The sequence below is a fragment of the Pogoniulus pusillus genome, chromosome 5 (assembly GCF_015220805.1).
Source record: "Pogoniulus pusillus isolate bPogPus1 chromosome 5, bPogPus1.pri, whole genome shotgun sequence".
NCBI classification, from domain to species: Eukaryota; Metazoa; Chordata; class Aves; order Piciformes; family Lybiidae; genus Pogoniulus; species Pogoniulus pusillus.
In genome coordinates this window covers 24,550,374-24,577,771 of record NC_087268.1, presented here as the reverse complement: position 1 = coordinate 24,577,771, position 27,398 = coordinate 24,550,374, and the positions used below count along the sequence as shown (strand labels likewise).

Sequence of the window (27,398 nt, the reverse complement as noted above, 5' to 3'; positions counted from 1 at the left end):
CTGTTTGTTGTGATTTTTATTATGAGGAACATGTAGCTGGACGCAGGAGCTGGCTGAGCACAGTTGCCAGGGCAGCAGGAAAGGTGGTACTGGTGGAGAAACAGTGGTACTGGTAGTAGCTCAGCTGTTCCAGATAGCACTTCGTCAGAAGTGAGAAACATGCAGTGTTTCTTGCTGAATACAACTTCCTGGAGAGGACAAAAGGGCTTGACAACAATTTGAAGAGTGGCTACTGTTTTCCCTGGTACTACTACACCTTGAGTACTGTGTTCAGTTCTGGGCCCCCCCAGTTTAAAAGGGACATCGAGATGCTTGAGCGTGTCCAGAGAAAGGCAACGAGGCTGGTGAAAGACCTCGAGCACAAGCCCTATGAGGAGAGGCTGAGGGAGCTGGGATTGTTTAGCCTGGAGAAGAGGAGGCTCAGGGGTGACCTTATTGCTGTCTACAACTACCTGGGGGGTGGTTGTGGCCAGGAGGAGGTTGCTCTCTTCTCTCAGGTGGCCAGCACCAGAATGAGAGGACACAGCCTCAGGCTGCGCCAGGGGAAATTTAGGCTCGAGGTGAGGAGAAAGTTCTTCACTGAGAGAGTCATTGGACACTGGAATGGGCTGCCCGGGGAGGTGGTGGAGTCGCCGTCCCTGGGGCTGTTCAAGGCAAGGTTGGACGTGGCACTTGGTGCCATGGTCTAGCCTTGAGCTCTGTGGTAAAGGGTTGGACTTGATGATCTGTGAGGTCTCTTCCAACCCTGATGATACTGTGATACTACAGATTCGATTTCTCTAGATTTTTTTTTTAAACAACGCATTTGCTACGCAGAAGCTTTTAGTGCAGAAAGGGATGTTCTTAATAAACTTAATAAGGGTTATATCTTCAGTATGTACTTTAACAACATACATATTTTTGCTATTGGAATTTTAGGTTTTAACTAAGGCCTCCTACCTCTTTGCAGAACTGTAAATGTAGATTTATTATTCCTACAGAGAATGATGACTCCAGGAAGAAGACAGGTGTGAAAAAGGAAAACAATCAATGCAGGCTGTATATTTATACCCTGAGAAATCAGTCTAAGATGTGTGTAAATCAGACACATTGAAAACTTGAGAAATAATATTTTAAAAAACTGTCTCCTTGAATAGAAAATAGTATTTTTAAACAAACATACATTATGATAAGTGCTTAGATAAATATAGTTAACACTGGTTTATGAAACATTTTTTTTCTTCTCAGAGATTTAACTCTATTATGTCAAAGATCTGAAGACAATCGTGATTGAGGGAAGTAAAATGAGGTGCTGTGAAGGCATAACTTTAACAGTACTTTCTCTAAATTTTCTTACATCAGTACCACTGAATGCTATGACAGACTTTGCCAAGTGATGCATTCTAAATGTGGCCATTTGGGTCTTCTGGTTTAGCCTGATCTCCGTATTGTCCAGATCTAGCACCTTTTGGAAATCATCACAGCTTTCCCCTGGATTTCCTTCCCAGACTTTCTTCATGCAGCAATGAGAACATGAGAGCAAGGTGTACAACTGGACCTTGTCGAAGCAGGAAGCCAGGACCTGTAAGGGGTGCATCTCTATGTGTAACACCTGGGAAGCACAGTGTTTGGAGGGACGAGAGCAGCCTGGCCTGGCAGGTGGTGCATGCCTGGTTGCAGGTGCTCCTATTAATGTTTCCAGGGCACTGCTCAGAATGCTGATTGGGAAGGTATCAGGAAAGGAAGGGAAAACCCATGCTTTTCAGCTACTTTCTGCCTTCCCAGACGTTCCTGTTCTGATTCCCCAAAGACCCATTACTCTGAAGACTGACGTTATGGCTGTGTGAGAAAGAGACCTTGAGTTCCTGATGAGGCTTTGAGAGTTTTAGACATGTTTTTTTCCTCTCCTTTGTGCTTGTTGTGTGATGTGGTTCATGTCTCTTGCGTAAATTAATCGTCAGTGAGGGGAGAGCAGTGAGTAATTCTGCCTCTCCATAAACCCAAGCACTTAAAATCCATTTCCAGTGTCATGTTGTGTGCAATCTAGCTGAACTGACATCGTGCACCAAAGCACAGCAGCCAATTGGGAATGACGTGGCTTTTGCCGATTCCTTTTCAAGATGAAGCATCATTTTATGGAACTTTCATACACGGTTCTTGTTTATAGCTTTTTCTGGGCTCTGTGAAAACGGATAATCTGAACCGGCCAGGTGATATTCGTGGGAATGCAGACCCTTCAGGGAGCTTCAGTGCAAGATGAGGGAAGCACGCTTCCCGGCGCAGGCGGAGAGTCGGGAGTCAGGACAGGTCCCTCCAGGAGCTCAGAGAGAGAGGGTTCGAAGACCTTTAAGATCATTGAGTAAGAACCCTATCCAGCACAACATCGAACAGAAACGCCGCCTCGCCAAGGAAAAGGTGCCGCTGGTGTGGGGGATATTATCTCCTGACCATACCCCCTCAGACAACAGACGCGGGGCATGAGGCCAGCCACCCTCCGCTCCCTGGCGCCTGACGAGGGGTCCCCGGCGGAGCCCAGCTCGGCTCTCGCCGCAGCCCTCCTGCCCCTAAAGGACGGATCCGCGTACGGCCCGGCCCCTCTGAGCAGGGGCGGTTTGTGCGAGGACGCGGCGGCAGGGAAGGCTGCGGGGAGCCGGCTTTCTCTGGCGGTCCCGAACTCTTCTCTCGAGCAGTGGCCGACCCCTCTGGGGACGCCGCGGAGCCACCCCACTCCGTCTGGCCTCTCCCCGCGCCATGGGGCGGTGGCTGAGGAGGCATCAGCAGAGCAGCGAACGCGGCGGGGAGGCAGACTGCGCCGGCGACAGCACTGCCTGGCCGAGAAGGACTGCGGCTCACGCAATTTGCACGCCGTGTCCAAGCGCTGCCACCCCAGGCAGGGAGGAAGGGATGAGCGCCCGCCCGCAGGCAGCTCCGCCCCGCAGGTACTGAGTGCCTCGGGGAGGAGGCTGTGTGTCGCTGCCCGGAGGGGAGCTGTGGGGTCGGGGGCAGCCGCCTGGCAGGGTCACGTCTCTTTCCCTGTGGGGACGGCGTCGCCGCCCGAGGCTGCCGATCTTCGCCCCGCCGGCGGCCCCGGGGCGGCCTTGCACTGCTCTGCCCGTGAGGGGCTCTCAACTTTACGCGGCGTGGCAAGCAATGTGCTGCGGAGCCGCCGAGCCGCTTTGACGTCTTGATCCTCTCCGAGAACTTAACAGGATCGCAAAGCCCTTCGAGCGGCTTTTCCCGGTGAGCCGGGTTTAGGCGTGCGGGCTTCGACTATAATCCCCCTGCGCCGGGCGGAGGGGCGGCCGCGGCGGGCCCTGCCCCGCCGCCCCCGCCGGGCCTGGCCGGGCCGCCCCGCCGGGGAGAGCTGCCGCTACCGGGGCTTCCCGGCGCAGCGGTCCGTAATCAAGGTCTGGGCTGAAGCTCCGGCGGGGAAGGGCAGCTCTGCCTGTCGGTGTGGCTGAAGGATAACGGTCCCGAAACACCTGCGTGCAGGCAGACCGGCAGACAGACACAACCGGAGTTTCCGTTGAGGAGGAAAGCGTGCCAAGGTAAGTCTGAAGGAAGAGGCGCTAAGCCTTCAGTTCTCAACCTTAACTTTTTCTGCCTACCCTGCCCCCCAGCCCCCCGAAGAAAAGTGGGGAATTGACACAGAGATCCACCTGTTCACAATTCAGTCGGATTCAGGACATAAACCCGTACAGAAGTGTGGAGTTGCCCCACTTTTGTTGACTAAGGCTTTGCTTTACCAGTTTGGTCCATGTGTCTCTTAACTTCTCTGCTGTCTGGAGCCTTGTGGTATAAGCATGAGGTTGTCACGCCCTGCCTAAAGAAAATGCTAGGAAATAATCGCAAGCTCAGTGTAAGGGAATCACATTCCTGGTGCTCCTGCTAAATTGACTTTGTTTTTAGCAATGTGACATCTTTTGCAAAACGTGTGTAGTGTAAACTGGGCCATAAGATAAAATAATGACTATAATCAACGTCTTAATGTAAAATCCACTCTCTTGGAAAGAGGAAAAAGCCAAATGAAGACAAGAAAAAATTGCATGCTTATGACTTTAAATCTCTGCAGAAACGATATTAAATGTAAATATTGTTGGCTAGTGGCGGGTACTTTTTTACTATGTTTTGTTTTCCAGATTCAGCATTGTTACATTAAAAACAAGTAGCGAAAGTATTGTTGTATTTAAAATCTGTAGTTTTCATTGTTAAAACACATTAAATCGTAGTTTCAGCTGTTACAGTTTTTGAAATAGCATAACTTTGCCTTCAATTGGCACAGTTGTGGGGGAGAGGCTTGATGTTTTTCATGTTGTTTTCTTTGAGTATGCATGCTAAAACCATTTGATTAGAAAAATATATGGTGCATGTGATAATGGGACTGTCAGGATGTGTAATCATGAAGGATAGCCATGGTAAACAAGTGGTGAATGACTGAAGACCATATCAGCTTTAAAAAATGGTACACCATCTTTCCATGTGAGCATCTCTCAGCATTACCTTTGGTATACCTCTGCATATCCTAGCCTTTGTTATCCAATTTGCACCCAAGCTCTGTCATTTCAGTTCAGCACGTTATCCCTCAGCCTTCTCCCGTGTTGCTATCTCTTTTCATTACCATCTCTTAAATCCTCCTCGGTGGAACGGCTTGTTACTGCATGTGAAACGTGACACAGATTACCTCTCATGTTTTCCTTCCCTAGCCAAGTGGGCTGGCTGTGGTAGTTTACGGGAAGCGGGCAGGGAGTGAATTTAAATGTGCAACATTTGTATATATACATGTGCACGCCTGTAAGCATGCATATATTTTCTAGATACTTGCTCATAAATGTAAACTTGCTGTGTTTTAGCTGTATTTGTGTCCTTGTTTTGGTCACCTCTAAGAATTACCTTGGCAAATGAATGCCCTGACAGAGATGTTGGCAGAACTGGTAAATTTTAGGCACTGGCTAGAGAAGCTTTGCACAGAGCTTATTTGCTAAATAGGGGAGTGGATACCTGCATCATATTAACCCATACTAGCAGCAGAAACAACTTGGTTGTCCAGTTGACTATAATTTGTAATGTACTGTGTTTTAATGTACAGTGTTATGTGAAATACACACAACTCGTTTCTCCTGGTTTCCAGCTTAAAAAAAAATGCATTCAGAGAAAATTATCTGCAAACAATTTTAATAAATTGAATTGTATTTATAGTAATTAATAAATTTAGAAGGGAAATTCAGTCCAAATAATTCAATATATTAAAAATATTATTTTGTTACTACAAGGTTGCCAGGGACTCAACCATCAAATGGATCAAGGACAATCATAAAAATATACATTATACATGTAGGAATATGCAGTTTTGTGTGTAGTGTGTGCGCATCCTGGAATACCTGAGAGGCACAGCATATTTGTTAGATGGGTCTTTAGTGCTGAGGTTATTAGGCTTTGCTTATAAATGATGTGCATTTTCAGAAGATACCAGTGCCCACAAGACTATGGAAAATGAGATACGATTTAGCAGAGAGTAATAAAATTTGAGAAGCGCACTTTTAAAGCAGGTCATACGATTCAAGAATTGCTGATTTAAACTGTTATGCATAACAATTCATGAGGGTAAGGTGATGTAGCTTGATTATTATTTTTTCAACACTTTGGGCTTATTCCAGTAGCTTTTGTACAAAGCTAATTTCTGTGAGAGTATGCTAGAGCAAAATCTGCAGATTAATTTACAAACCTTGAAATCACTGAGAGCTGAAACTTTTCTTCAAATCATGTAGTTGCATAAAGGTCCAGCATGAAGCCTTTGAAGCCCATTTGTTGTCTACTAGCTGATGCATTGGAAGTGCTGAGTGTCACATGTAACATACCCAACATACATAAGGTACAGCTGAACTACAACTATTACAAAGTGATGTAACAAGGATCATGTAGGTGGAAGTCAAATCCCTAAATAAATCCTAGAGATTTATCAGGGTTGAACCTGACCAACTGTGTGAGGATTTGAAACGTGTCTTAACTAAAATGATGTAAGTGATCTGTGCAGCTTACCACTGCTTTCGTAGCAAAAAGTAAAATGTTGAAAGCTTCAAGAACAACAGTATATTACCAACTACAGAAATATATAAGATCCATTATAAAATTATGTGTAATATCACCTTTCCCTTTGTGTTGGTGATACAGATCTTACATTGAAAAGCTGTTCTTTGAGTTCTGCCGTATATTCTGCCTGTGGTATTTTCAACCTACATAAATAAGATTTAAGGATATTAAACGGTGGTATAAACAGCTTGATCTGTCATGAGTACTTTATAAATTACTCCATTTGCTTCATATCAGAAGTATTAATATTAGTTTGATTAAATGAAATTAAATTAGAGTGAGTTAACATTCTGCCCCAAAGGGGGACTGATAGAGTAGCTCAAATGTGACTGCTCAGTGCTTTTGAGAGGCAGATTTAGAGTAATTCAGACTTCTTTGACACTTGTTTGGCAGGCTGCACAGTTCATTTTGGTGACTTGGCTGATCATAGAATTATTCAGGTTGGAAAAGATCCTTGGGATAATCAAGTCCAACCATTAACCTTACTTTGCATCGTTCACTTCTAAACCCTATCTCCAAGCACCACATCTAAAAGACCTTTAAAGACATTAAACACATATGGGGTTGGTGGCTCAAGCACCTTGCTGGGCTGTCCATTCCAATGTCTGTCTGCTCTTTTTGTGAAAATTGTTTTCCTAATGTCTAGTCTCAGCCTACCCTGTTGCCATTTGAGGCCATTCCCTCTTGTTCTGTTGCTGATTACCTGTGAGAAGTGACCTTTGTATAGTTGTAGAGAGTGATGAGCTTGAGTTTGGGTTTGGTTTTTTTTTTTGTTTGTTTGTTTTGCTGTTAAGCATGGACAAATTTGTCTGAAACCTGGATCATGAAGCTGCTTGGAGGCCTTCATGGTATTCAGATTACAGTGGATGATGAAAGCAGACATTCCTGCTGCTGTTCTGGTACGTGTTCTCCGAGCACCATGAACCTGTGAGAAAGTGTGTTTGAGGGTATTCCATAATCTATTCATAGCAGGCTTTGGAGAAAGGGGGAAATCAGGTTTTATCATAGAATGCCTTGGGTTGAAGGGGATCTTTGAAGGTCATCTAGACCAACTCTCTTGCAGATCTTTAACTAGATTGGGTGGCTCAGAGCTCCATCAAGCCTGACCTTGAATATGTCAAGGGATGGGGCCTCCACCACCTCCTGGACATCTTGTTCCAGTGTTTCACCACCCTCATATAAAGAACTTCTTCCTAATGTCTAATCTAAATCTGCCCTGCTCCAGTTTAAAACCATTGCTACATGTCCTTCTAAATAGACCCTCTCCAGCTTTATTGTAGTGCCCTTTCAGGTACTAGAAGGCCACTATAAGGTCTCCCCAGAGTCTTTTCTTCTCCAGTCTGGACAGCCCCAGCTCTCTCATCCTGTCTTTGTAGGAGACATGATCCAGCATTCTAATAGGTTTTCTGTCTCTCATCTGGACCCACTTCAGCAGGTCCCTAACCTTCTTGTGTTGAGGGATCCATAGCCAGAAACAGTAATTCAGGTGAGATCTCACCAGGGTAGCATAGAGTGGCAGAATCACCCCTCTTGTTCTGTTGGCCATGCTTCTTTTGATGTAGCCCAAGATGGGATTTACCTTCCAGGCTGCAAGTGTGCATCAGTGTCTCATGTCCAGTCCTTTTCTGCAGGACTGCCATCTTGGCTTGCTTTAATTTGGCTTGGTTTTGACTTCTTTCATTTGAAACACACTTGAAAAGTGTCTCATTTTCAAGTTGCAGCAACTAAGCACAATGCAATTTGCTGCAAAAGAATCATAGAACGGTTTAGGTTGGAAGTGACCTCAAAGATCATTGATCATCCAGTTCCAACACCCCACCACAGGCAGGGATACCTCCCACTAGAACAAGTCACTCAAGGCCTCATCCAACCTGGCCTTGCACACCTCCAGGGAGGCAACATCCACAACCTCCCTGGGCAACCTGTTCCAGTGTCTCACCATCCTCACTGTAAAGTACCCTTTCCTAACATCCAGTTTAAATCTCCCCTCTTCCAGTTTAAACTCATTACCCCTTGTCCTGTCATTACAAGACCTTGTAAACATTCCCTCCCCGGCCTTCCTGTAGGCCCCCTTCAGATACTGGAAGGCCACTATAAGGTCTCCTCGAAGCCTTTTCTTTTCCAAGCTGAGGAACCCCAGCTCTTGTAGCCTGTCCTCATAGGAGAGGTGCTCCAGCCCACTGATCATCTTCGTGGCCCTCCTCTGGACTTGCTCCGACAGTTCAGTGTCCTTGTGTTGGAGGCTCCAGAACTGCACACAGTACTCCAGGGAGGAGTTACTGCTGTGAATTAGAAATGCCACCTCCTTTTGGCCTGGAGTTAGATACCCAGTTATTTTCAGACTCCTGTTTTTGCTTCAGTCATTTTCTTTTTGACTAACACATGTAGCTTCCTTCTCAGTCCTTTATTCCTGGGTACCTTGGTTTTTTTTTGTACACCTTCTCCAGGCAACTCACTTGATGGTACAGCTTCTGCATTTTGGGTAATGCAGCCTTCATTCTTCTAAGTTTTTAATGTATTAGTTATAAAATAGAATATGATTTTCAAAATTAGGAAATGCATATTTGACTCTTTAAGTTTTCCTGTATTATTTGAACTCATGTTTGTTGTCAGACAACTGGCTTTCTTGACAAAACAGGCCTTTTACATGAGACAGTGCATATAGAACAATTTGATGCAAAACATCATTTGTTGTTGAATCCAAAAAGAGAAGTATAAAGGAGTACATGAACTAGTTGTATTTAAAATAGGGGTAGGTATCACTAACATATGATTTTTGATAGGAGAATATATCTTTCTCATTTAGCTCATGTTTCATCCTCAGTGATTTATGCACTGACAAGGAATATTCTTGAGTGTGGAATTGTTATTCCTGTCTTTCAGGTTAATGTAATTGGCACTAAGGAAAGAAATATTAGTCAAGAAAGCATGGTGAAGTTCTGCTGAAATCATTGATAAAGATGTCAATCTCTCAAGAGCTAGGATTGTTTTAGTTAAGTTTCATTTTGCTGTCTGACACTGGAAAATTCTTCAACCTGAGGCAGTTTTTGTTTTCCAGAGTTTGACTTGATGTGCTTAAAGATAAGTTACTTAATTCTGGAGAATTAAAATTTACAAGGGTACCTTAAGGATCCAATTCTCCACTTTGGTTGCCTAAAACTGGATAACTAGATTCAGGCTCAGAGGACTATCTGTCTGTGTGTCTGTCTCTCTTGTTATATGACTTGTGAGTTAAATATCTGTTTTATGTGCCTACTATGGATTTATCAGACTTGTCAGCCTTTAGGTAATCAAGTTTTACCCTCAGTGTATTTATTAGCTTGAAATATTCAGCATGTGGAGTATTTCAGAGATAACAGAGATGTTGTAAAAGGCAGATACCTACTTGCATTGGGTGCAGGTACCCAGGGGATGACAAGGGGGCTGCAGGACCTCATGTGAGGAGGGCCAGGGGCTGCCTGTGCCAGACGCGACCACTTCCAGACAGCTCCAGCAAAACCACAATACATGGCTGAGCTGAGTCCCTCAACCAAGGTGATGATGCCTCAGGAATGACATATTTAAGAAAAGGTAAAATGCTTCACAGACAGTATGTGAGGATTGAAGGTTAAAAAAACACTGTGAAAAATATCTCTGCAGACACTGAGGTCAGAGAAGGAGGCAAAGTGTTTTTCCATGTGTGACAAGAGAGATTCCCCTGCAGCTCTCTGCAGCAGACCACACTGGAGCAGATACCCACTGCTGAGGACCCCACGCTGGAGCAAGTAGCTGTTTCCTAAAGCAAAGTGCAGTGAGTGGAAAGGAGTTCATGCAGGAGCAGGTTCTCCTGACAGGAACTGCGGCTGATGTAGGACCCATACTGGAGCGGGTTTATCCTGAAGTACTGCAGCCTGCTGAGTACAGAGGAGCAGCTCATGAAGGACTACATCCTGTGGGAAGAACCTATGCTGGAGCAGGTAACTGTGTAAGGAGAAAAGAGCAGCAAAAAGGAAGCGTTTCAGGCTGACCACAACCACCCCATTCTTCACACCCTGTGCTGCTAGGTGAGATAGAGATGGTGGAGGGCTTGAGAATGTAGGAGTGAAGTTGAATCTGGAGGAAAAATAGAGGGAGAGAGCTGGTTTTGTCTTCATTTCTCATCATGCAACTGGCAATAAATTGATTTTCCTCAATCTGAGTCTGTTTTGCCTGTGAGAGTAACTGATAATGATTCAGTTCTAGAAGAATAGCTCAACCCATGAGCTTTCTCATACTGCTTTCTCCTGCTAGATTGCTGAAGAGGAGCAGATGAGTCTGACAGCCAGCCAAGGCCAACCCATCACACTGTTGTTACAACTATGTTTTTAAATACAAAGCTGAGCTCTACTCAATTCTTAAAACTGTCTTATTAGCACCAGTTTTTAGTGGCAGTTTTAAACTTGGAGGTCTCAGCTAGCTGGAGCTCTCTGCAGAGCCTCTGCAGTGTTCTCCTGCTTACTGACTCCTGATGGCTCGTTTTGAGCTGCACTCTAGACAGTCATTTGCCAGATTTTTGATCCAGTTTTGAAATTCTGTTCTCCTTAAACTGTTAAACACATTTGCTGTTAGGAATCTTAGAGGCCTGAAAGGAACGAAAGTTTCCCTTTATCAGCCAGCTGGTAATTCGTCAGAATTTTAGGTGCTTCATACAGGGCCAATGATGTTGCTGCAGGAGGTCTCATCACTTGCATTGTACCCAAATCACTGTGTTACTGATTTATTAGAGTCCAGTGTTGTGTCCATCTCAGTACCATAGCTGGGTGTGCATAACACAACTTAGCAATGAACCTCCATCCACTTTCCCTGCCTCTTTCCAAATATATTTTAATGTATTTTATAGTTTAATAGTAGGGTTGTATTTCTGTGATTTTTTTTTTCTTTTGGTGTAGTGCAGATGTAAGAGTTCAGACCACACTCCATATTGAATTTGGATTTTACAGCTGAAATCATTGTAAGGGCTATGAAACTAGCTCAAATTTTGCCTACAGCTTTTTCTTTCATAGCTTCTTTTTCTTTACTTTTCTAGGATGAGCAAGCCTCATCTCTTTCTTTCACTTTCCCCCCCTAAGTCCATAGTAATTCTTGACACTTTTATTCTTCAGAATCTTTCTAAGACAAGGACTGGTAGGACAGGCATTGTTTAGTGGAAGAGTTACAACTCCTCCCTTCCTCCTCCAATGTGGTAAAGAGTCTTAATATGATTTTTAGAAACAGTACAATTATTTGGCTGAGCTTTGAAGGAAAGCAGGGTCTATGCAGAGCAGTGAAAGCCAAGCAGCTGCCACTTTCCTCTTAAAGCGATGTTTCATGAGACTTCGTATAGCTGAAAGTGGTGGAAATGAAATAGGTAGCATAAGCAGCTATTAGTAGGAAGATACATTACGCTGCTATGCCTTACTTTCTGTATGTACTTAATTTCCCATCAGGAGGCATGCCGCTCTGTTTTTAAGTTGAGTGGTTGTGACACCATACTTATTGTCTCATAGCCTCCTGTTCTGACTTCAAGTCTTGGAATCTGGGCAGTGAGACAGTGTAATTTGTAGGCTACTTTTGCAGATTTTAGTTCAATAAAATTTTGAGGAAAACTGTAACAGTAGAATTTGACTTGTGTTCAAATATATGAGAGATGGGAGTTAACTTAATACTTATTGTTATAGCAAAATTGATGTTCTAGTCACCAAAGCATTATTGTGTGTCATCTAATTCGGTGTTTCAAAAGTGTGTAGTAAAAGCAGCAATAGTAACTTAAAAATTATTTATGAAAAATGTTCCCAGAATTTAGATATTTTTGGCATCATACCTATTTTGAAATCTATCCATTTGACTGGCGTATTTATTAATAACAAAGTCTGTCTATCAAAGGCTATTTTAAAAAGAACTATTATATTTATAATGGCATACATGAACATGGTATTAAACAGTTTGGTGATGTTTTCTGAGTAGACAAAATTGATTCATTTTGTGAGACTGGTCCACTTAATATTTTCATATGTAGTTCTGCTTTTAGCATAAATTATAAATACTTTGGGAATTAATTCTTCTGAGTGAATGTTCAAATGTGAGAGTGGGTTGAAAGATAGATATATATATATATGTGTATATATTAATATCAGTGTATGATAGAAATACCAATTTGTTTTTCTCAGTAAAACTTAGGTCAGACTATATGTACAGGGCTTATTTTAAGGAGAGTTGCAGTTACACATCGATTGACCCATGTTGAGACAAAATTAGTAATGGGAAATGCTAATTAGATTTTCAGGTGCTAAATAATGCTCAAGGGCTATTTCTAGACTTAATTTCATTATTTCTTGATGAAAAAATCAAGTTAACCTGGTTTGTATTATGAAACATATTACTTCATTTTGAAAGTTGTACATGATTACCTTTAATGTTCTGAGAACTGAAGGAAGGGTAACTCAGGTGTCTCATTTTTTTAAGGAGCCGGGTGCATAACATAGATCTAATAATGGATTGTGAGCTTTGCTTCAGGAATAATGGAAGGCAGAATATTAGTTCTGTAAGATCTGTATTTCATTTGATGCTGGAGCTGAATGTTGTAGGGTCAAAGAGACAGGGGATTACAGGTGGGAAAGGTCTGAGGTAGTTGAATGATCCTGAGAGAATTTAATTCTAGTCATATCTCAAGCAAAAAAAAACTTTCTGAATGTAGTCTCAGAACTAAATATATAAATAAATTTCAAAATGTAGAGCTTTCACTCAAAGGTTTTCAGTTCCTTCTTTTTAGGACAGTTGTCTTAAGTTTTACAACATGTTTTGCAGGTGATACGAACCTGGCAAAGCATTAAAGGCCACATCTGGAAAGAAGTTTAGGTAATTCTTTAGACTCTCACAGGGGCTGGACTGTCCTAAATATCAAGACAGGGCTTGCTTTGAGGCAGTATAATAAAAATGCCATATTACAATAATGGGAGAAAAAAACCCAAACTAGTATGAGTTTAGTGAAGAGATTGGACAATACAGATGTAATGCATAGCATATATTAAGCCAATCAATGGAAACATTTTGTTAATTACCTGTTGGTAAATATGATTTTTTTCAGAGTAAAAAATAATAAACCAGGTTAAATTAGCACAAGGGGATCAGTTTCAGTTGGAATGGGCTGTCCTAGAACACATATTACCTAGCTTTTTTTTTTGTCTGGCTTTCTAGCTGTAGCCATCAACTGGGATTTTAAGTGCAATTTCATTATGGATAATAGGTATGAAAATGTTGGTATCCAGGAAGCCCAAAGACTTAGAAAGAATATTGTGCCATGTAGCTTGTTTCACTGGTCTTGCTGAATTTTCTTTGTTAAGCTTTTAATAGCACATATTTCTCTCTGGTGTGAATAAATCAAGACACTGATAGCATTTTGTGTGTGCAAGTCTCCACTGGCTGTTCTTCAAATGGTTGAATTTGCTTTTTGCTCTTATATTGCTTTAAGAAATCACACTTTTTAAGTAATGAGCACATTTCTTTTGCATATTTCACGTTTTTTCCCTCCTGTTTCAGCTGTCATTTAGATGTTGATATGTAAAGCAAAATGGCAAAAATCAACACCCAGCACTCCTACCCTAGTATGCACAGATCGTCTGTCAGAACTACTGATGAAGATATTGAAAGGATTGAAAATGGCTACATCAGGTAATGTATTCCTTTCATCATAATCAGAAGAACAGACTGCTGCATAACTTGTGGCAGTTCTCTAGCTCTGCGTTATGGGAGTGTTACATTGTGATAGTATTATAGAATCAGAATTGTCAGGGTTGAAAGGATCTCACAAATCATCCAGTTCCAACCCCCGTGTCATGGGCAGGGACACCTCACACTAGATCAGGTTGCTCAGAGCCACATCCATCCTGGCCCTAAAATCTTCCAGGAACGGGGCTTCCACCACCTCCCTGGGCAACCTGTTCCAATGTCTCACCACCGTCATGGTGAAGAACTTCTTCCTAACATCCAACCTGAATCTACATTCCCCCTAGTCCTATCATTACTCAACACCACAAAAAAAAGTCCCTCACCAGCTTTCTTGTAGGCCCCCATCAGACACTGGAAGGGCACAATAAAGTCTCCTTGGACCCTTCTCCTCTCCAGGCTGGATAATCCCAACTGTCTTCATAGTAGTGGCGCATCATCCTTGCGGCCCTTCTCTGGACACACTCCAGCATGTCCATATCCTTCTTGTAATAGGAGCTCCAGACCTGGATGCAGTACTGCAGATGGGGTCTCACCAGAGTGGAATAGAGGAGGAGAATCACCTCTCTTGACCTGCTGGCCACACTTCTCTTGTTGCAGCCCAGGATATAATTTGCGTTCTGGGATGCAAGTGCACACTGATATCTCATGTTGAACTTCTCATCTGCCATCACCCCCAAGTCCTTTTCTTCAGGGCTGCTTTTGAGCCAGTCACTGCCCAGCCTATATTGGCCCAGTGCACATAACTGACTTGACAATGTGTACCTAAAGTGTAGAAGAGACAGCAGCAGGAAGGTTGCCATTGCTTGCTGTTTTAGAAACATAACCTGTATTGCTTTAGGAATAAAGCTCTTTGTTACATTAGTGGGAATTAGACCAACTCATTAAGGAGAAACCTCATTCTCAAGTCACCACCTGGGTATCAGGCTCTCTGCTTCCCACTGTGGGATTTGAAGAAAAAGGAGTCCTGGTGTCATGCAGTAAAAAGCCACAGGAAGATTATTTTAAAGTGTAGCCTCTGCAAATTGCCTAATTCCTCTAATAAGGACCGTTTCTAGTGCATAAAGAATATCAGCATTTTCAAAGTGGATTTTCAGAATTTCTCCTTGCATGGTGGACTGCCATAGGCTGTGATACCATAGTATCAGGAGGTAATAAGAGACGGGGCAAAGGCCTGATACGAGCCAATACAAATCCAATCCAAATCCGGATCCATCTATTGCACCCCAAGCATGGGCTTATATACTTTTTTATCAGAAGGCCATATAGTAGGATTACAACAGCATGTTAAATTCTGGTTGGTTATACACACCTGCATTCGGGCTACATTAGGATTACACACTACTTGGCAGACATTCTTTGTACTCTCTCAACAACACGTATATTGTGTCTGGTGATTCTAAGTCAGCAGAGATAGGTGAAAACCACAGACTCCAGCCTCTTTTAGCCTGGAGAAGAGGAGGCTCAGGGGTGATCTTATTACTGTCTACAACTACCTGAAGGGGCATTGTAGCCAGGTGGGGGGTGGCCTCTTCTCCCAGGTAACCAGCAATAGAACAAGGGGACACAGTCTCAAGTTGTGCCAGGGTAGGTATAGGCTGGATATTAGGAAGAAGTTCTTCACAGAGAGAGTGATTTCCCATTGGAATGGGCTGCCCAGGGAGGTGGTGGAGGCACCATCCCTGGAGGTCTTCAAGAAAAGACTGGATGAGGCACTTAGTGCCATGGTCTAGTTGATTGGATAGGGCTGGGTGTTAGGTTGGACTGGATGATCTTGGAGGTCTCTTCCAACCTGGTTGATTCTATGATTCTATGATTCTACACTTGTTTACACTTGTTACACCAGTCTCTGAGATCATTCCAACCTTCCACTCTAACTCAGCACTTACTGAACTCGTGCACTCTTTCCTGTCCATGGCTGGACAATAGCTGCACCACAGTCACACAATTCTATAAAATCACTGCATTTAATATTACTATATCCAACAGTGGACCTGTAACATTTCTTTATATTCACCTTTCTCTGTTTTGATAGTTTTGAAGTGATAATTTAAAACGTGCCACTAAGCTTGCACTTGCATTTTACACAGTAACAGACATTTGTCTAGTCAGGGCAAATCCTGCTGCGCCTGCAGGACAGTGTCCGATGATCCACAGCACCTGTACAGGCTGGAGAAAATGTCCTGCTTTTGGCTTCTCAGTGCTTAACCATTCCTACTATGTCAAACTGTCTCTTGCTGTTCAGATGTGTACCCAGACTCAAAATCCTATTAGGCTGATCTAACTGCCTGTGTTATGATATGTTTGGGATTGCATGCCCCTAGCATCTAGCATGATTCCAATCCCTGTCCTGTTTGAGTTGCTCCATCTGTTTTTTTTTTCCTTTCTGATTTGCTTACGTGATACTTGCTGATACACTCCTGAAAATGGAGTTGCATTCATTCTGCACAGTATGGCTTACTTGTCTTAGCTATAATCCCCCATGGTCTCCTCAAGAAGAATTGCAAGAGCTGTGTCCCTTTGTCTCCATTTACAATGATGTCTCAGAAACAGGGAAAACAGGTAGAAATTAGTCTCTTCTTTTCCTTTTGTTAATGTTTTTATTGCAGAAGATACCAGTGATTGGCAGTCCACAGAACGGAGTTGCTGGCCCAGATGTGAGAGTGTAATTATAAAGGTTTAAATGTAGAATAATCACTGCAATAATCTGCAGCTTCAGAGGGCAGTGGCTTGCTTATGATAGATATAGAGGCTGAAATAAGTGATTGCATTTTATCCTGGTGGTCTTGAAGAGGCATTTACTTGAAAGAAAGCTGGGTATTATTAGCATTAAATAGAGGTGTTCATAGATGACTAAAAAGATACAATCTCACTCTGTGAAAGAGGTCTTACATTTAATGTTTCTGGATTGCTAATAAGTGTATACAATACCTTTTAATACCATTCAAAGCATTCTGATACACATTTTTCAAATTCAGATTTGTTTTAAAATATGTCTGTACCAAAAAATAGATCCTGTCCAAAATTTTAGCTCTTGTAGCAAAATACACAACTATGGGCACTGGAAAAAAAAAAACAAAAACGTACAGATTTTCTCGAGTTTGCCTTTATCTTCCTTCAGCTCCTGCTGGCTGTAGTTCAACAAAGCAAGTAAGCACATTACTTAGCTCTTATTAAAGTCAGCCAGTGTTAAATTTATGCTTGATGCTAAGGATGTGCTTAAGTGCTTTTCTGCTGTGGAGTGAAGTATTATCAAGGAAAAGCACTCACTGCAACAGTTAACAGAAAGCTGCTGTGCTTTAAACTGTCATTCTCAGCTGTGCTCTAGGAAGAGATTCATGTGCCTGTATTCTTGCGGTGTAGTGTGCTATAACGTTGGTCTGTTTTGTTAAAACAAAAATCAACAAAACCAAAAATAATGAATGAGTCTTCATTTTAAAGATCCAACCTCTGTATAGAAAGGTCAAATAAACAGGCAGCACATTAGCTTATAGACAGAGGCTGATTATCTAAAAGTTTGATGTAGGATTCAGTTGTGCCTTGTAGACATCTGGATTTCACTGTCTTTATGTGAGCAGGTATCTTAAGTTCCTGCCATCATCAGTGGAGATATAATCAGTACCAATAGTTGAGCCTAGGGAGCTGTTCAGCTTACACTGAAGTTGAATAGCTCTTCAGGATCATTTGACTGTGTTGATTATGAGAAGTATTTAGTTGCATAAAATAGGCATTTCAAGTTATTTGAGATATTGTAGAGCAAATGAAGCATTCAGCTAGGGGTAGTGAATATAACTTGAGACATCTGTGTTTTGGAGAGGTCAGAGAAAGGATTTTGAATTATTCCAAGTGGTATTAGACTACTACTGAGGCAACTGAATCAAGCTCCAAGATGGTAATTGACTATAACAGGAAATTAGATATTCAGCTTATATTAGAAGCAGGTCACTGAGTCTGGCTCATGGACATTACTCAGAAGGGCTTCAGTTTAAATTATCATAACTTCAGAATAATTACTGCTAAATGAAAATTCTGAATTAGTTGCGTGTATTTTAGGTGAAAATGATCTTCCAGCGTTTGCTTGAAGACCTTTGTGCAAATTTAGAGCCATATTAAATGAAGGCAAGAGACAAGTACAGACCAGGTCCTGATGTAAATATCCTTCTCAGGTGCCTTGAAAGCATGGGAATAAATTGGCTTGTAGAGAGCTGAAGAGGCATGCAGAAATGTCAGCATCAGTGAGTTTCTTCTAAGATATGGTGACAGTGCTACCTCTGTGGAAATAAAACATTTTTCAGTGAAAGTCAAGGAAGCACAACAATCTGCTGATGCTTCTGCTTTGTAACCTGCTCTTTATGCGTTGGCACACTGTGCATTCTTGTGTAAGACCTTTGGATAATAATGGCAGTGGTTACTGTTTTGCTGCAGATACCAAACAAGCCTACAGAGTCCAGACAAAATGAATCCCTCTTTGTAAAAATAAAGTAGAATCTATTCCATATGCATTGAAGGTATTACATCAAAATCCCCACCTGGAACTGTTTCCCTGCATCAGTATAAAGCCATCTGACAAATATTGTGTCTTGTATTATCTGAGTAGGGTTAAAGAAAGTTGAGAATGGGTATAGGAGTTTTATAACAGGGAGTTATAATAATGAAAAGAAGAGTTCATTTCAGGTTTTGGTTTGCATTTGTGTGAGTTACAGTTGAATGTGTTTATGATTTCTGTGTAATATTGGACAGATGCATTCATAAGAGTTGCCTGACGGAGTTCCTTGTGTATTGTTTTCTGGTCCTGTTGGCAGATGTATACAAGGTGTATTTGCAAAAATGAAATACCAGCACTTCAGTACTGTTTCCACAAAATTACTTTGATTTTCCTGAATTGTTTACTTGTGTTATTGATACAACTTTGTTGTAAGATCAAATTGAATTTATTTATGAATTGTTATCTTTAGTTATAACGTCAACCTAGTTGTAGAAATTCTTGATGCACGTGTAAACTAGTAAAAAAATGTCCTCTAAAAACAGTCAAGGCAATCAAAGCAAAGATACAGGCTGCAATATGTCACTAGTAGAGTCCATAATCCATCCAGTTTGATTCCAGCAGTTTTGCCTGTCAGTTTTGCCTTTTTTTCTTCCCTACTTTTTTTTTCAGTGACTCTGTCTGACCACTTGGTAAGAATCTGACCAATTTAAATAATTTGAAAATTTTATAGGACTCTGGATCAGACTGAAAAGTGTTCAAATCAGGTCACGTTAAGCAAGCCATTTTCTTTGACCTAGATTACAACATTTCTTCACCATCCTTCTGACTTAAGACACCAAAAAAACATAGCCTGTATTGAAAACATTGTTTTTTATATAGTGCCATTAAGTGCTTTGTAGCAACTGTTCACAAGAAGACAGACACTTGTTAAAGATGCACAAGACATGAGGAGCCTGCATAAGGACACTGGAGCACAGCTTTCCACACTGCTGAGGAGTGTGGAAGTAATGATCATGCGTATGAAGCCCTTAACAGATGATGCACTTAGCAGGTATGACTGTGCTGAGGTGGAGCTAGCAAGGCAGTATTGCTTTTGCTACCTCATCTAGCTCATTTGAAGCTCTCTGCACTGTTCTGCATAGCCTTCCTAGACATTTACTCAAAATAAAGCTGAGATTTTAGCCTTTTGTTTATTGTCAGCACAGCAATGTCAGTAATAAAGAAGCATGGACTATAAAAGGTTTGTAAAACAACTAAGGATAGTTAGTGCCTTTTGCATAGCAATTTTCAACTCCTGCTTGGATCTCATTCTCACTGATAAACCTTCATTGTCAATATAGAGTACCACATGGTGTTCACTCTGTTTTACTTTGTCTATAAAGGCTAATAAAATTGCAATAGTTATCTCTCTGAGTCTTCAGAGGAAGTCTAATTGGCCTGATTTCCTGAGGCTGACCTCTGTGTAGAGTTTTCATAGACTGACAAAGAATGCATTCTGATAATCTTTTTCTTTTAAAATTCTACCTAGAGTATTTTAATCCATAGTTACTTTACTTTCTGTGTTATTATTAATTACTTGAGCTCTGTGGTAAAGGGTTGGACTTGATGATCTGTGAGGTCTCTTCCAACCTTGGTGATACTGTGATACTTTATTTTGTGACCCTTATATTTAATTACCTATATTTAGAGCAAGTATGACAGTTTAATTCAGTCACTAAAAGGAGTTGAGCGAGATACTTCTCATTACCTGAGCTGCTGATTGAACATAAGAGCAAGAAATCAAGCAAGGGGAGCAAGAAATCAAGCACGGGAAGCAAGACACCTGTATGGTTCATCAGGGAGCTTCTGAAAAACCTTAAATGGAAGAAGGAATTTTACAGGACCTGGCAGGAGAGACTAAACACTTGGGAAGGTTACAAGAATGTTGTCAGAGTAGGCAGCGATGAAATGAGGAAAGCCAAGGCCTCCTTGGAGCTGAACCTGGCTAGGAACATGAAGATCGACAGGAAGGGTTTCTTTAAGTATATCAGAGGCAAAAGAAACACTAGGGAAAATGTTGGCCCACTATTGAGTGAGGTAGTTGCTGTGGTGACACAAGATGAGAAGGTAGAGTTACTGAATGCACTTTTTGCTTCAGTCTTTACTGCTCAGGTCAGCCCTCAGGAGTCCCTGACTTTGGGGATTACAGAAGAAGCCTGGAGGAAGGAAGACTTTTCCTTGGTTGAGGAGGATCAAGTTAGAGATCAGTTAAATAAACTCAATATCCATAATTCCATGGGTCACAGAATCACAGAACTAACCAGGTTGGAAAAAACCTCTAAGAGCATCAAGTCCAATCTATTACCTAACCTTTCTAATTAACTAACCCATGGCACTAAGTGCCTCATCCAGCCTCCTTTTAAACACCTCCAGGGATGGTGGCCCCACCACCTCCCAAGGCAGCCCATTCCAATGGCCAATCATTCTTTCTGTGAAGAACTTCTTCTTAACATACAGCCTAAATATGTCCTGTCACAGTTTGAGGCCATGTCCTCTTGTTCTGTCACGGGATGCCTGGGAGAAGGACCAACCCCCTGTCTGGCTACAACCTCTTTTCAGGTACTTGTAGAGAGCAGTAGGGTCTCCCCTGAGCCTCCTCTTCTCCACGACGAACAAACCCGGGTCCCGCAGCCTCTCCTCACAGGGCTGTGCTCCAGCCCCCTCACCAGCCTTGTTGTCCTTCTCTGGACATGGTCAAGCACCTCAGCATCTTTCTTAAATTGAGGGGCCCAGAACTGGACACAGTACTCAAGGTGTGCCCTAACCAGTGCTGAGTACAGGAGAAGGAGTTCCTTGGTCATGTTGGCCACACTGTTCCTGATACAGACCATTATGCCATTGGCCTTCTTGGCCACCTGGGCACACTGCTGGCTCATGTTCAATCATGCCAACTGTCATGATTGCCGACCAGTACCCCCACATCCCTCTCTGCCTGGCTGCTCTCCAGTCACTCTGTCCCCAGCCTGTAGCACTGCATGGGGTTGTTGTGGCCAAAGTGCAGAACCCTGCACTTGGATCTGTTAAAACTCATGGCACTGGACTGTGCCCATCTGTCCAGTCTGTCCAGGTCCCTCTGCAGAGCCCTCCTACTTTCTAACAGATTAACACTTGCTCCCAGCTTAGTGTCATCTGCAGACTTACTGATGGTGGACTCAATCCCCTCATTCAGACCATCAATGAAGATATTAAACAAGACTGGGCCCAGCACTGATCCCTGGGGGACACCACTAATGACTGGCTGCTGACTGGATGTGGCACCATTCACCATCACTTGCTGGACCCGGCCACACATCACAGAGTGCCCCTGTCCCAGCCATGGGCTGCCAGCTTTGCCAGGAGTTTGCAGACAGTGTCAGAAGCCTTGCTGAAGTCCAGATAGACTACAACCACAGCCTTCCCCATGTCTACCAGGCAGGTCACCTGGTCATAAAAAGAGATCAGGTTGGTCAAGCAGGACCTCCCCCTCCTAAATCCATGCTGACTGAGTCTGATCCCCTGACCATCATTCTTCGAGGATGGTAGAACACTGGAACAGGTTGCCCAGAGTGGTGATGAAGTATCCATCTCTCGAGTCATTTGAAGCCAGCCTGGAACCCATCCTGTGCAACCTGTTCTAGGTGAACCTGCTCTGTCAGGGAGGTTGAACTAGATGATGGCCAGAAGTCCCTTGCAATCCCTGACATTCCGTGGTTCCATGGCTCTGGCTTAAGCCTCTATGGAAGGCTATTTCTGCAAATACAGTATTTTTTTCCCCACATTTGAGTTGTAAGAATTACATTTATTTTCTAAGAACTCCCACTATCTTCAGGACTCAAAACCAGTAATAAAAGGGAAGTAAGAACAGAAGTCACAATATTAGAATGTATTGCTGTCTAAGATAACCCACAACATTGAACTAAGTAACAATTTTCCAGTACTAAGCAGTGTTTATTAGTGTCTATTTCTCTTCTCTCATTAGAAGAGGCCAATAAAATAGTTAATGAATTGAGAATTCTGGGACTGTCAGGATCTGTCTCTGGCATGGTTTGTTGTGTAGAAATAATAAAATTTTGACATTCTGTTAGTCATTTTCTCCTCTGTGACTATACACTAAATTGAGCTGCTAATTGCTGTTGCCAGGTCTTAGGAAGGTACTGCAAGTATCAGTGCTTTCCTGGCAGTCGGGATTAACACTAATGGGAGAGTTCTTGTTTGTATTACAAAAGGGGAAAAAAGCCATCCTTAATCAATGCGACAGAGTCTTGTAGAAGTGAATACCAAGAATGAAAAACATACAAAAAAACGAGGAGTCTGCTAAAAAAATGAGAGTGAGCTTAATCCTGTAACCACTGTCTGCAGCTGTATGCACCTGGGGGGGTTGTGGTGTTTTCCATGCATGGCAGTAGCCTGAGGTGCCTCATCTCCTTGCTGCCACAGCAGCCCTCAAGTTCTGTAATGTGTTTTGCTATGCAGCAGGTGAGGTTTCAGTTACAAAGTGAGCAGCATTAAGCCTGCAGTAATGAAGCTAGGGGCAACAGGCTGGTAAGAACACAGTGGTGCTGCTCAGGGATAACAACTGTAAAATTACTATTTTCCATTTCAGGTCAAGCAAGAGTGAGGGCAAAATGAGATGTGTATTTGCTTTGAGTCATAAATAGGAACCACACTGGTAGAAGATTGACTGTTAAACCCAAACAGTGTCTAGAAGAACAGTACTGAAAAAGCAGTGGGCAGTCACTTCAAAGGCCCCTGTGGATGAGCTCCATTTTGAAGGAAAGCTGATGATGCCTTACTGGAAGTATTAAAATAGAAAACATGCTTCCTGTAACTGTGTATCTGTACACCAGTATAGTACTGACCAGTATGGAATCAACTTCTGAGCTTGCAGAAAGAGATGGCAGAGCATTCATGTTGTATTTGATTCAGAAATGTAGAAATGTGGGCTTAGCTCTGTGTTTTATTATAAAACATACGCCATATGAAGAGGACAATTTGCTGCATTGTTTTCTGATGTAGTGGTGGGGAAAAGTCAGATGGGGAGAGGTCTGATGGAGACTGTATGGAATTCTTAAAATAAATTTGCTGTTGCAGAACCCATTCACTGTGTGAGGATGGATCTTCAGAACTGCAGAGAGTCATCTCTGTGGAGGGAAAGCATGTATCTGAATCCCAGACGAGCTCGTTCACGGGCCAGGGAGCAATGGCAAGGTAACATGCTAACTAATACCATTTCCAGTATTAAGTTTAACTTTCTGAAAGAGATTGATCTCAATTAATAGGCAAAGTAAGAAGAACCATGGCTTTCCAAAGAAAATGAATGAAGCCTAGAAGACAGTCTATAAAAAGTAACAGAAGTTGCTTTTGATCTTGTTTTGTGATTCATTTCTTATAACATTGCTTATAACACCCTTGGAATTGTAGAGATGCTGAAAGAATTTGCACAAATTAGTCTGAGTACAAAAATGTAGATGATTTTTACATTGTTGGATCTGAAAATATGTTGATTGTTGAGGAAATGCATGATGAGAGAAGTGTTCCTCTGAGTTTTTAGAATCCCCATGACTTTTGTCTACAATGTGTTGGAAGCCTTACTGAGTGAAGTTGAAGTCAACCATTTCCTTAACTCACTTACTTTAGCAGGATTTAATTTTATGAGAACTTATGATTTTCAAAATCTCACTGTGTCTGCTTCAGACATTTCCAGCTCATGTCACAGAGTTCTGTCTTCAAACACCATTGTTGCACACAATACTCAGTTTAAGAATAGTGCATATCAAAGAGCAAAGAAAAACTCATGAAACACCTAGAGTAATTTAAAGAATGTTGTTTGCACTTCAGCCTTTTGGATGGTGGAGAATAAGCTTACATTTTTGGTGTTTGGTTGTCAGACAGCTACGCTACTGTTTGGTTTAGGTGGAAAGCACTTAGAGGTGTGTGTTTTGTGTAAACATAAAGCATACTAATTTAGAAACTCATATTGAAAACTTCCTTTAAAATAATTTTCATATTGGTTTTACCAATTTGAAATACCTTTTTCTGATTTCTGATATGTGATATTATTGCTGCCTTTTTTGTCCTTTATATTTTAGCATAAGGGAATCTGAGCAAGATCTATGAGATGGTATATTTAAGTCTTTGACAACTGCAGTTGAAAGGAGATGTACTTTACTATAAGATTTAAATTGTTCATATCAACCTCTGTGGATTCTGAGTATATGTAATACTAGCTGATGCAGAGAGAATGTAAAGAGCTTTCCTTGAGTAGCCCAAGGTCTGCAAAAGAAGTTACGTGTTGTTCGGGATTTAATTGTGCTGTTTTCAAGGTCAGGTTTAGGAAACTTGAATTAACGCAACTTTTGCCCAGGCTAGACTGCCAATAGGAAATAATGTAATATAGCTAACCCAAATCATTCCATGATTCTATGAATTTTTATCATTCCATATTTCAAAGTCCATTCTCCTTTACCAGCTGTTGGCTTTTGTTTCTGCTATGTATACTGGCCCTTTAACATGTACTCCTGTGTATTTTATATCTCCTGATTTTGTCAGACCATAGACCAACTATCATGTTATGTCAGAAGTTTGTCAGAAGTCAACTGCCACACCCCAAACACTTGGTTTGCCCTGACTTGGCCAGAATATTTTGTTGCTCTTTTGGTGATGGTCCAGTGGACTAGGAACTAATGTGTAAAATACTTTCATGATCCGCTAAAAAAGGTCATGCATTAAATTGTGGGAGGTGACTGGATCCACACACTTAGTCCATCAAGTTTAGTTTGGAGAAGTGGAGAAAAGGCCTTTGTAAGGATGACTTAAGCTATTTGTTCTTGTCTGGTTCAGTTGGTGTTGTGTCTCTGTTCCATGCAGGCTATCACGATTTGTTGTGTCTGTGAGGTCATGGGCCACAAGGCATTTGCACCGTGAAGACCAAAGACCTGATTCTTTCCTAGAACGTATCCGAGGGCCAGAGCTTGTAGAAGTGTCCAGTAGGCAAACTAACATCCGCTCCTTTCTGGGTATCCGAGAGCGGCCTGGGGGAGCAAACAGGTGAGAAGATGTGTTTATGCTTTAAAGGAAGATGACTGAGGTTATGGTACTTTCTTCATGATTAGGATGTAAGTTTTATTTTAAGAAGAGCATAAGGAGCTTAGAATGAGAGCTGAACAGAGTATCTAATGCTGCCCAGGAATCTTCATGGCCTTCAGAAGTATTTCTCTTTCCCTTGCAAACTTAATGTGGCAAAGATAGTGAAATAAAGGCTTTGGACCATGCTGCTTCAGGCAGAATGGTGTGTGAAAATTGGAATTTTATCATATGCTACCTGTGCAACTTGATGTTGTTAAACTCTGCTTTACTGAGGATGAATGCAGTTTCTGTTTCAAGAATCAAGGATGTTGCTAATTGTGGCTTTTCAGGACATTAATTTGATGCACATTATCTGTGAGTGTTAGCAAACCCGAAACATGCGGTTGTGTCGTTGTTTTGTTACTCCTTCTTAGCAGTCCGTCTGCTAACACCTCAGAAGGTTCCGATGCAGAAATGAGAAAATCTTTTGGCTGCTGACTTAACTTATCAGCACATACACAGACTTTGGTGTGGAAGACAGGTTAAGTCTTATCTTAACAGTTTTCCAATAAACCAAGAGGGGCTTGCCAGAAAAACCTTTGTGTGTTTACAGTCTTTTGACTTGATGAATTATTGTTGCTCTGTAAATGCATGATCCAGTGTTTTAAATTTAACTCCAGCTAAAAGAAGAAAATGAAATCTCAAGACAAAGGCTGACTTTCTGTTTGGCATTATGCTTTGAAGCATAGGTTGCCGCGTTTTTTGCACAGTTGAAGTTTGGTAGGTAAGCAAGTAATACATTGATTTGTTTGAAAATCTCGGCCGGTAATTCAGATCAAAGCAAGAACCTTCAAAGGGCTTTGCATGATACAGATTACCTTAATTTGTTGTAGTCCAGCACAACCTTAATATCTTCTCTCAATCTATTCCTTAGAAATTCAGGTCAAAAGCACGTTCTGTTGAATTAGCCAAGCTGCTGCCTGGTTTTTCAGACATTTGGATCTGTGGCAACTGCAGATTCAAATAACTGATCCTGGGCCAACAAACCTCTATATAAGGCTATTAGAAGAAGTGAATTTGGGACTATCCATCCTTGCCTTCTCAGTTCTGTACTGCTGCCATAACTCCTGGTTATTCTCTCATGAGGGCTTAATTGTGCAGTGATGGTAGGTATGTTTGTTACTTAACTACAAGCTTTGACACTACATCTGTGAAGACTTGAAAGGATCAAAGAAGGCTTAAAATAGTAGGCAAATCACTACAGAGCTAAAAATAGTAAGATACATGTTGCCAGGCAGTAATACGCCTGAGAACAAGCTTTGAACATCAGATGTGGTCACAAGCATATGTACCAAGCACATGGTGAAAAGAAACTGGCCTTGAAATAGTTATGCAAAGAAGCTTATCACTGCAGTCAAAGTTGACCTTCCTAATCTTATTAGTGCATATATGAAATGCTAGTAAGTCAGTCTGTCATGTCTGTAAACATATGTATGAAATATCAACAATCTTTACACTCTTTAATGTGTTTTATTTAACTTGATGCAGTCACTGGCCCTTAGCCAGGTTTAACGTCAACTATAGCAACAACACCAACGAAGAGTAAGTACTGGTAACTCCCAAACACCTTTCCTCTACTAGCTCCTCTCTTTGTCCCTTTCCATCCTAGTAACATTCATAGTATAAACCCCTTATACTTTTCCTAAGCCTTTCCTAAGAATATAGTTTAAATATAAAGAAAGATCTAGTTTTCTTAGTCTTCTACCTGTGAACTTCTTTTTGTCTCAAGTTAGCTTTATCTCTCAAGGAGTGAATTTGATTAAACACTTTGTCCCTACCTTCTCTTCTTCCGCTGGTTGATTTTACTGCATTGCCAATTTATTTATTTGCTCCTCAGTTTTAAAATGAGATTCATGTATTCATTTTCTAATAATAATTTTTTCCCCTTTTAATGTACCAGTTCCTTTTGCCAGTCAAGTGCCCCCAAAATTTCAGGTTGTCAAAAGAGAAGTGGGTACTGTTTCAGGATACCAAAAACACTCAT

The 27,398-nt window shown here is 41.8% G+C and overlaps 1 protein-coding gene across 3 annotated transcripts in view; it reads left to right on the top strand.

The window, feature by feature from the left end:
• The first annotated feature begins 2,138 nt into the window (after positions 1–2,138).
• Positions 2,139–27,398, top strand: part of CNGA3 (cyclic nucleotide gated channel subunit alpha 3) — a 41,337-nt gene continuing 16,077 nt past the window's right edge. Inside the window, exons 1-6 of one of the 3 annotated variants that reach the window (XM_064143530.1) lie at positions 2,139–2,918; positions 3,472–3,527; positions 13,600–13,731; positions 23,381–23,497; positions 25,157–25,336; positions 26,903–26,956. In XM_064143530.1, coding sequence (XP_063999600.1) covers positions 13,631–13,731; positions 23,381–23,497; positions 25,157–25,336; positions 26,903–26,956 — 452 coding nt within the window. In that variant the 5' untranslated portion in view covers positions 2,139–2,918; positions 3,472–3,527; positions 13,600–13,630. Of the gene's footprint in view, positions 3,220–3,314; positions 3,528–13,599; positions 13,732–23,380; positions 23,498–25,156; positions 25,337–26,902; positions 26,957–27,398 lie in introns of those variants that run through there. The other 2 variants (XM_064143529.1, XM_064143531.1) reach the window with 2 other exon arrangements.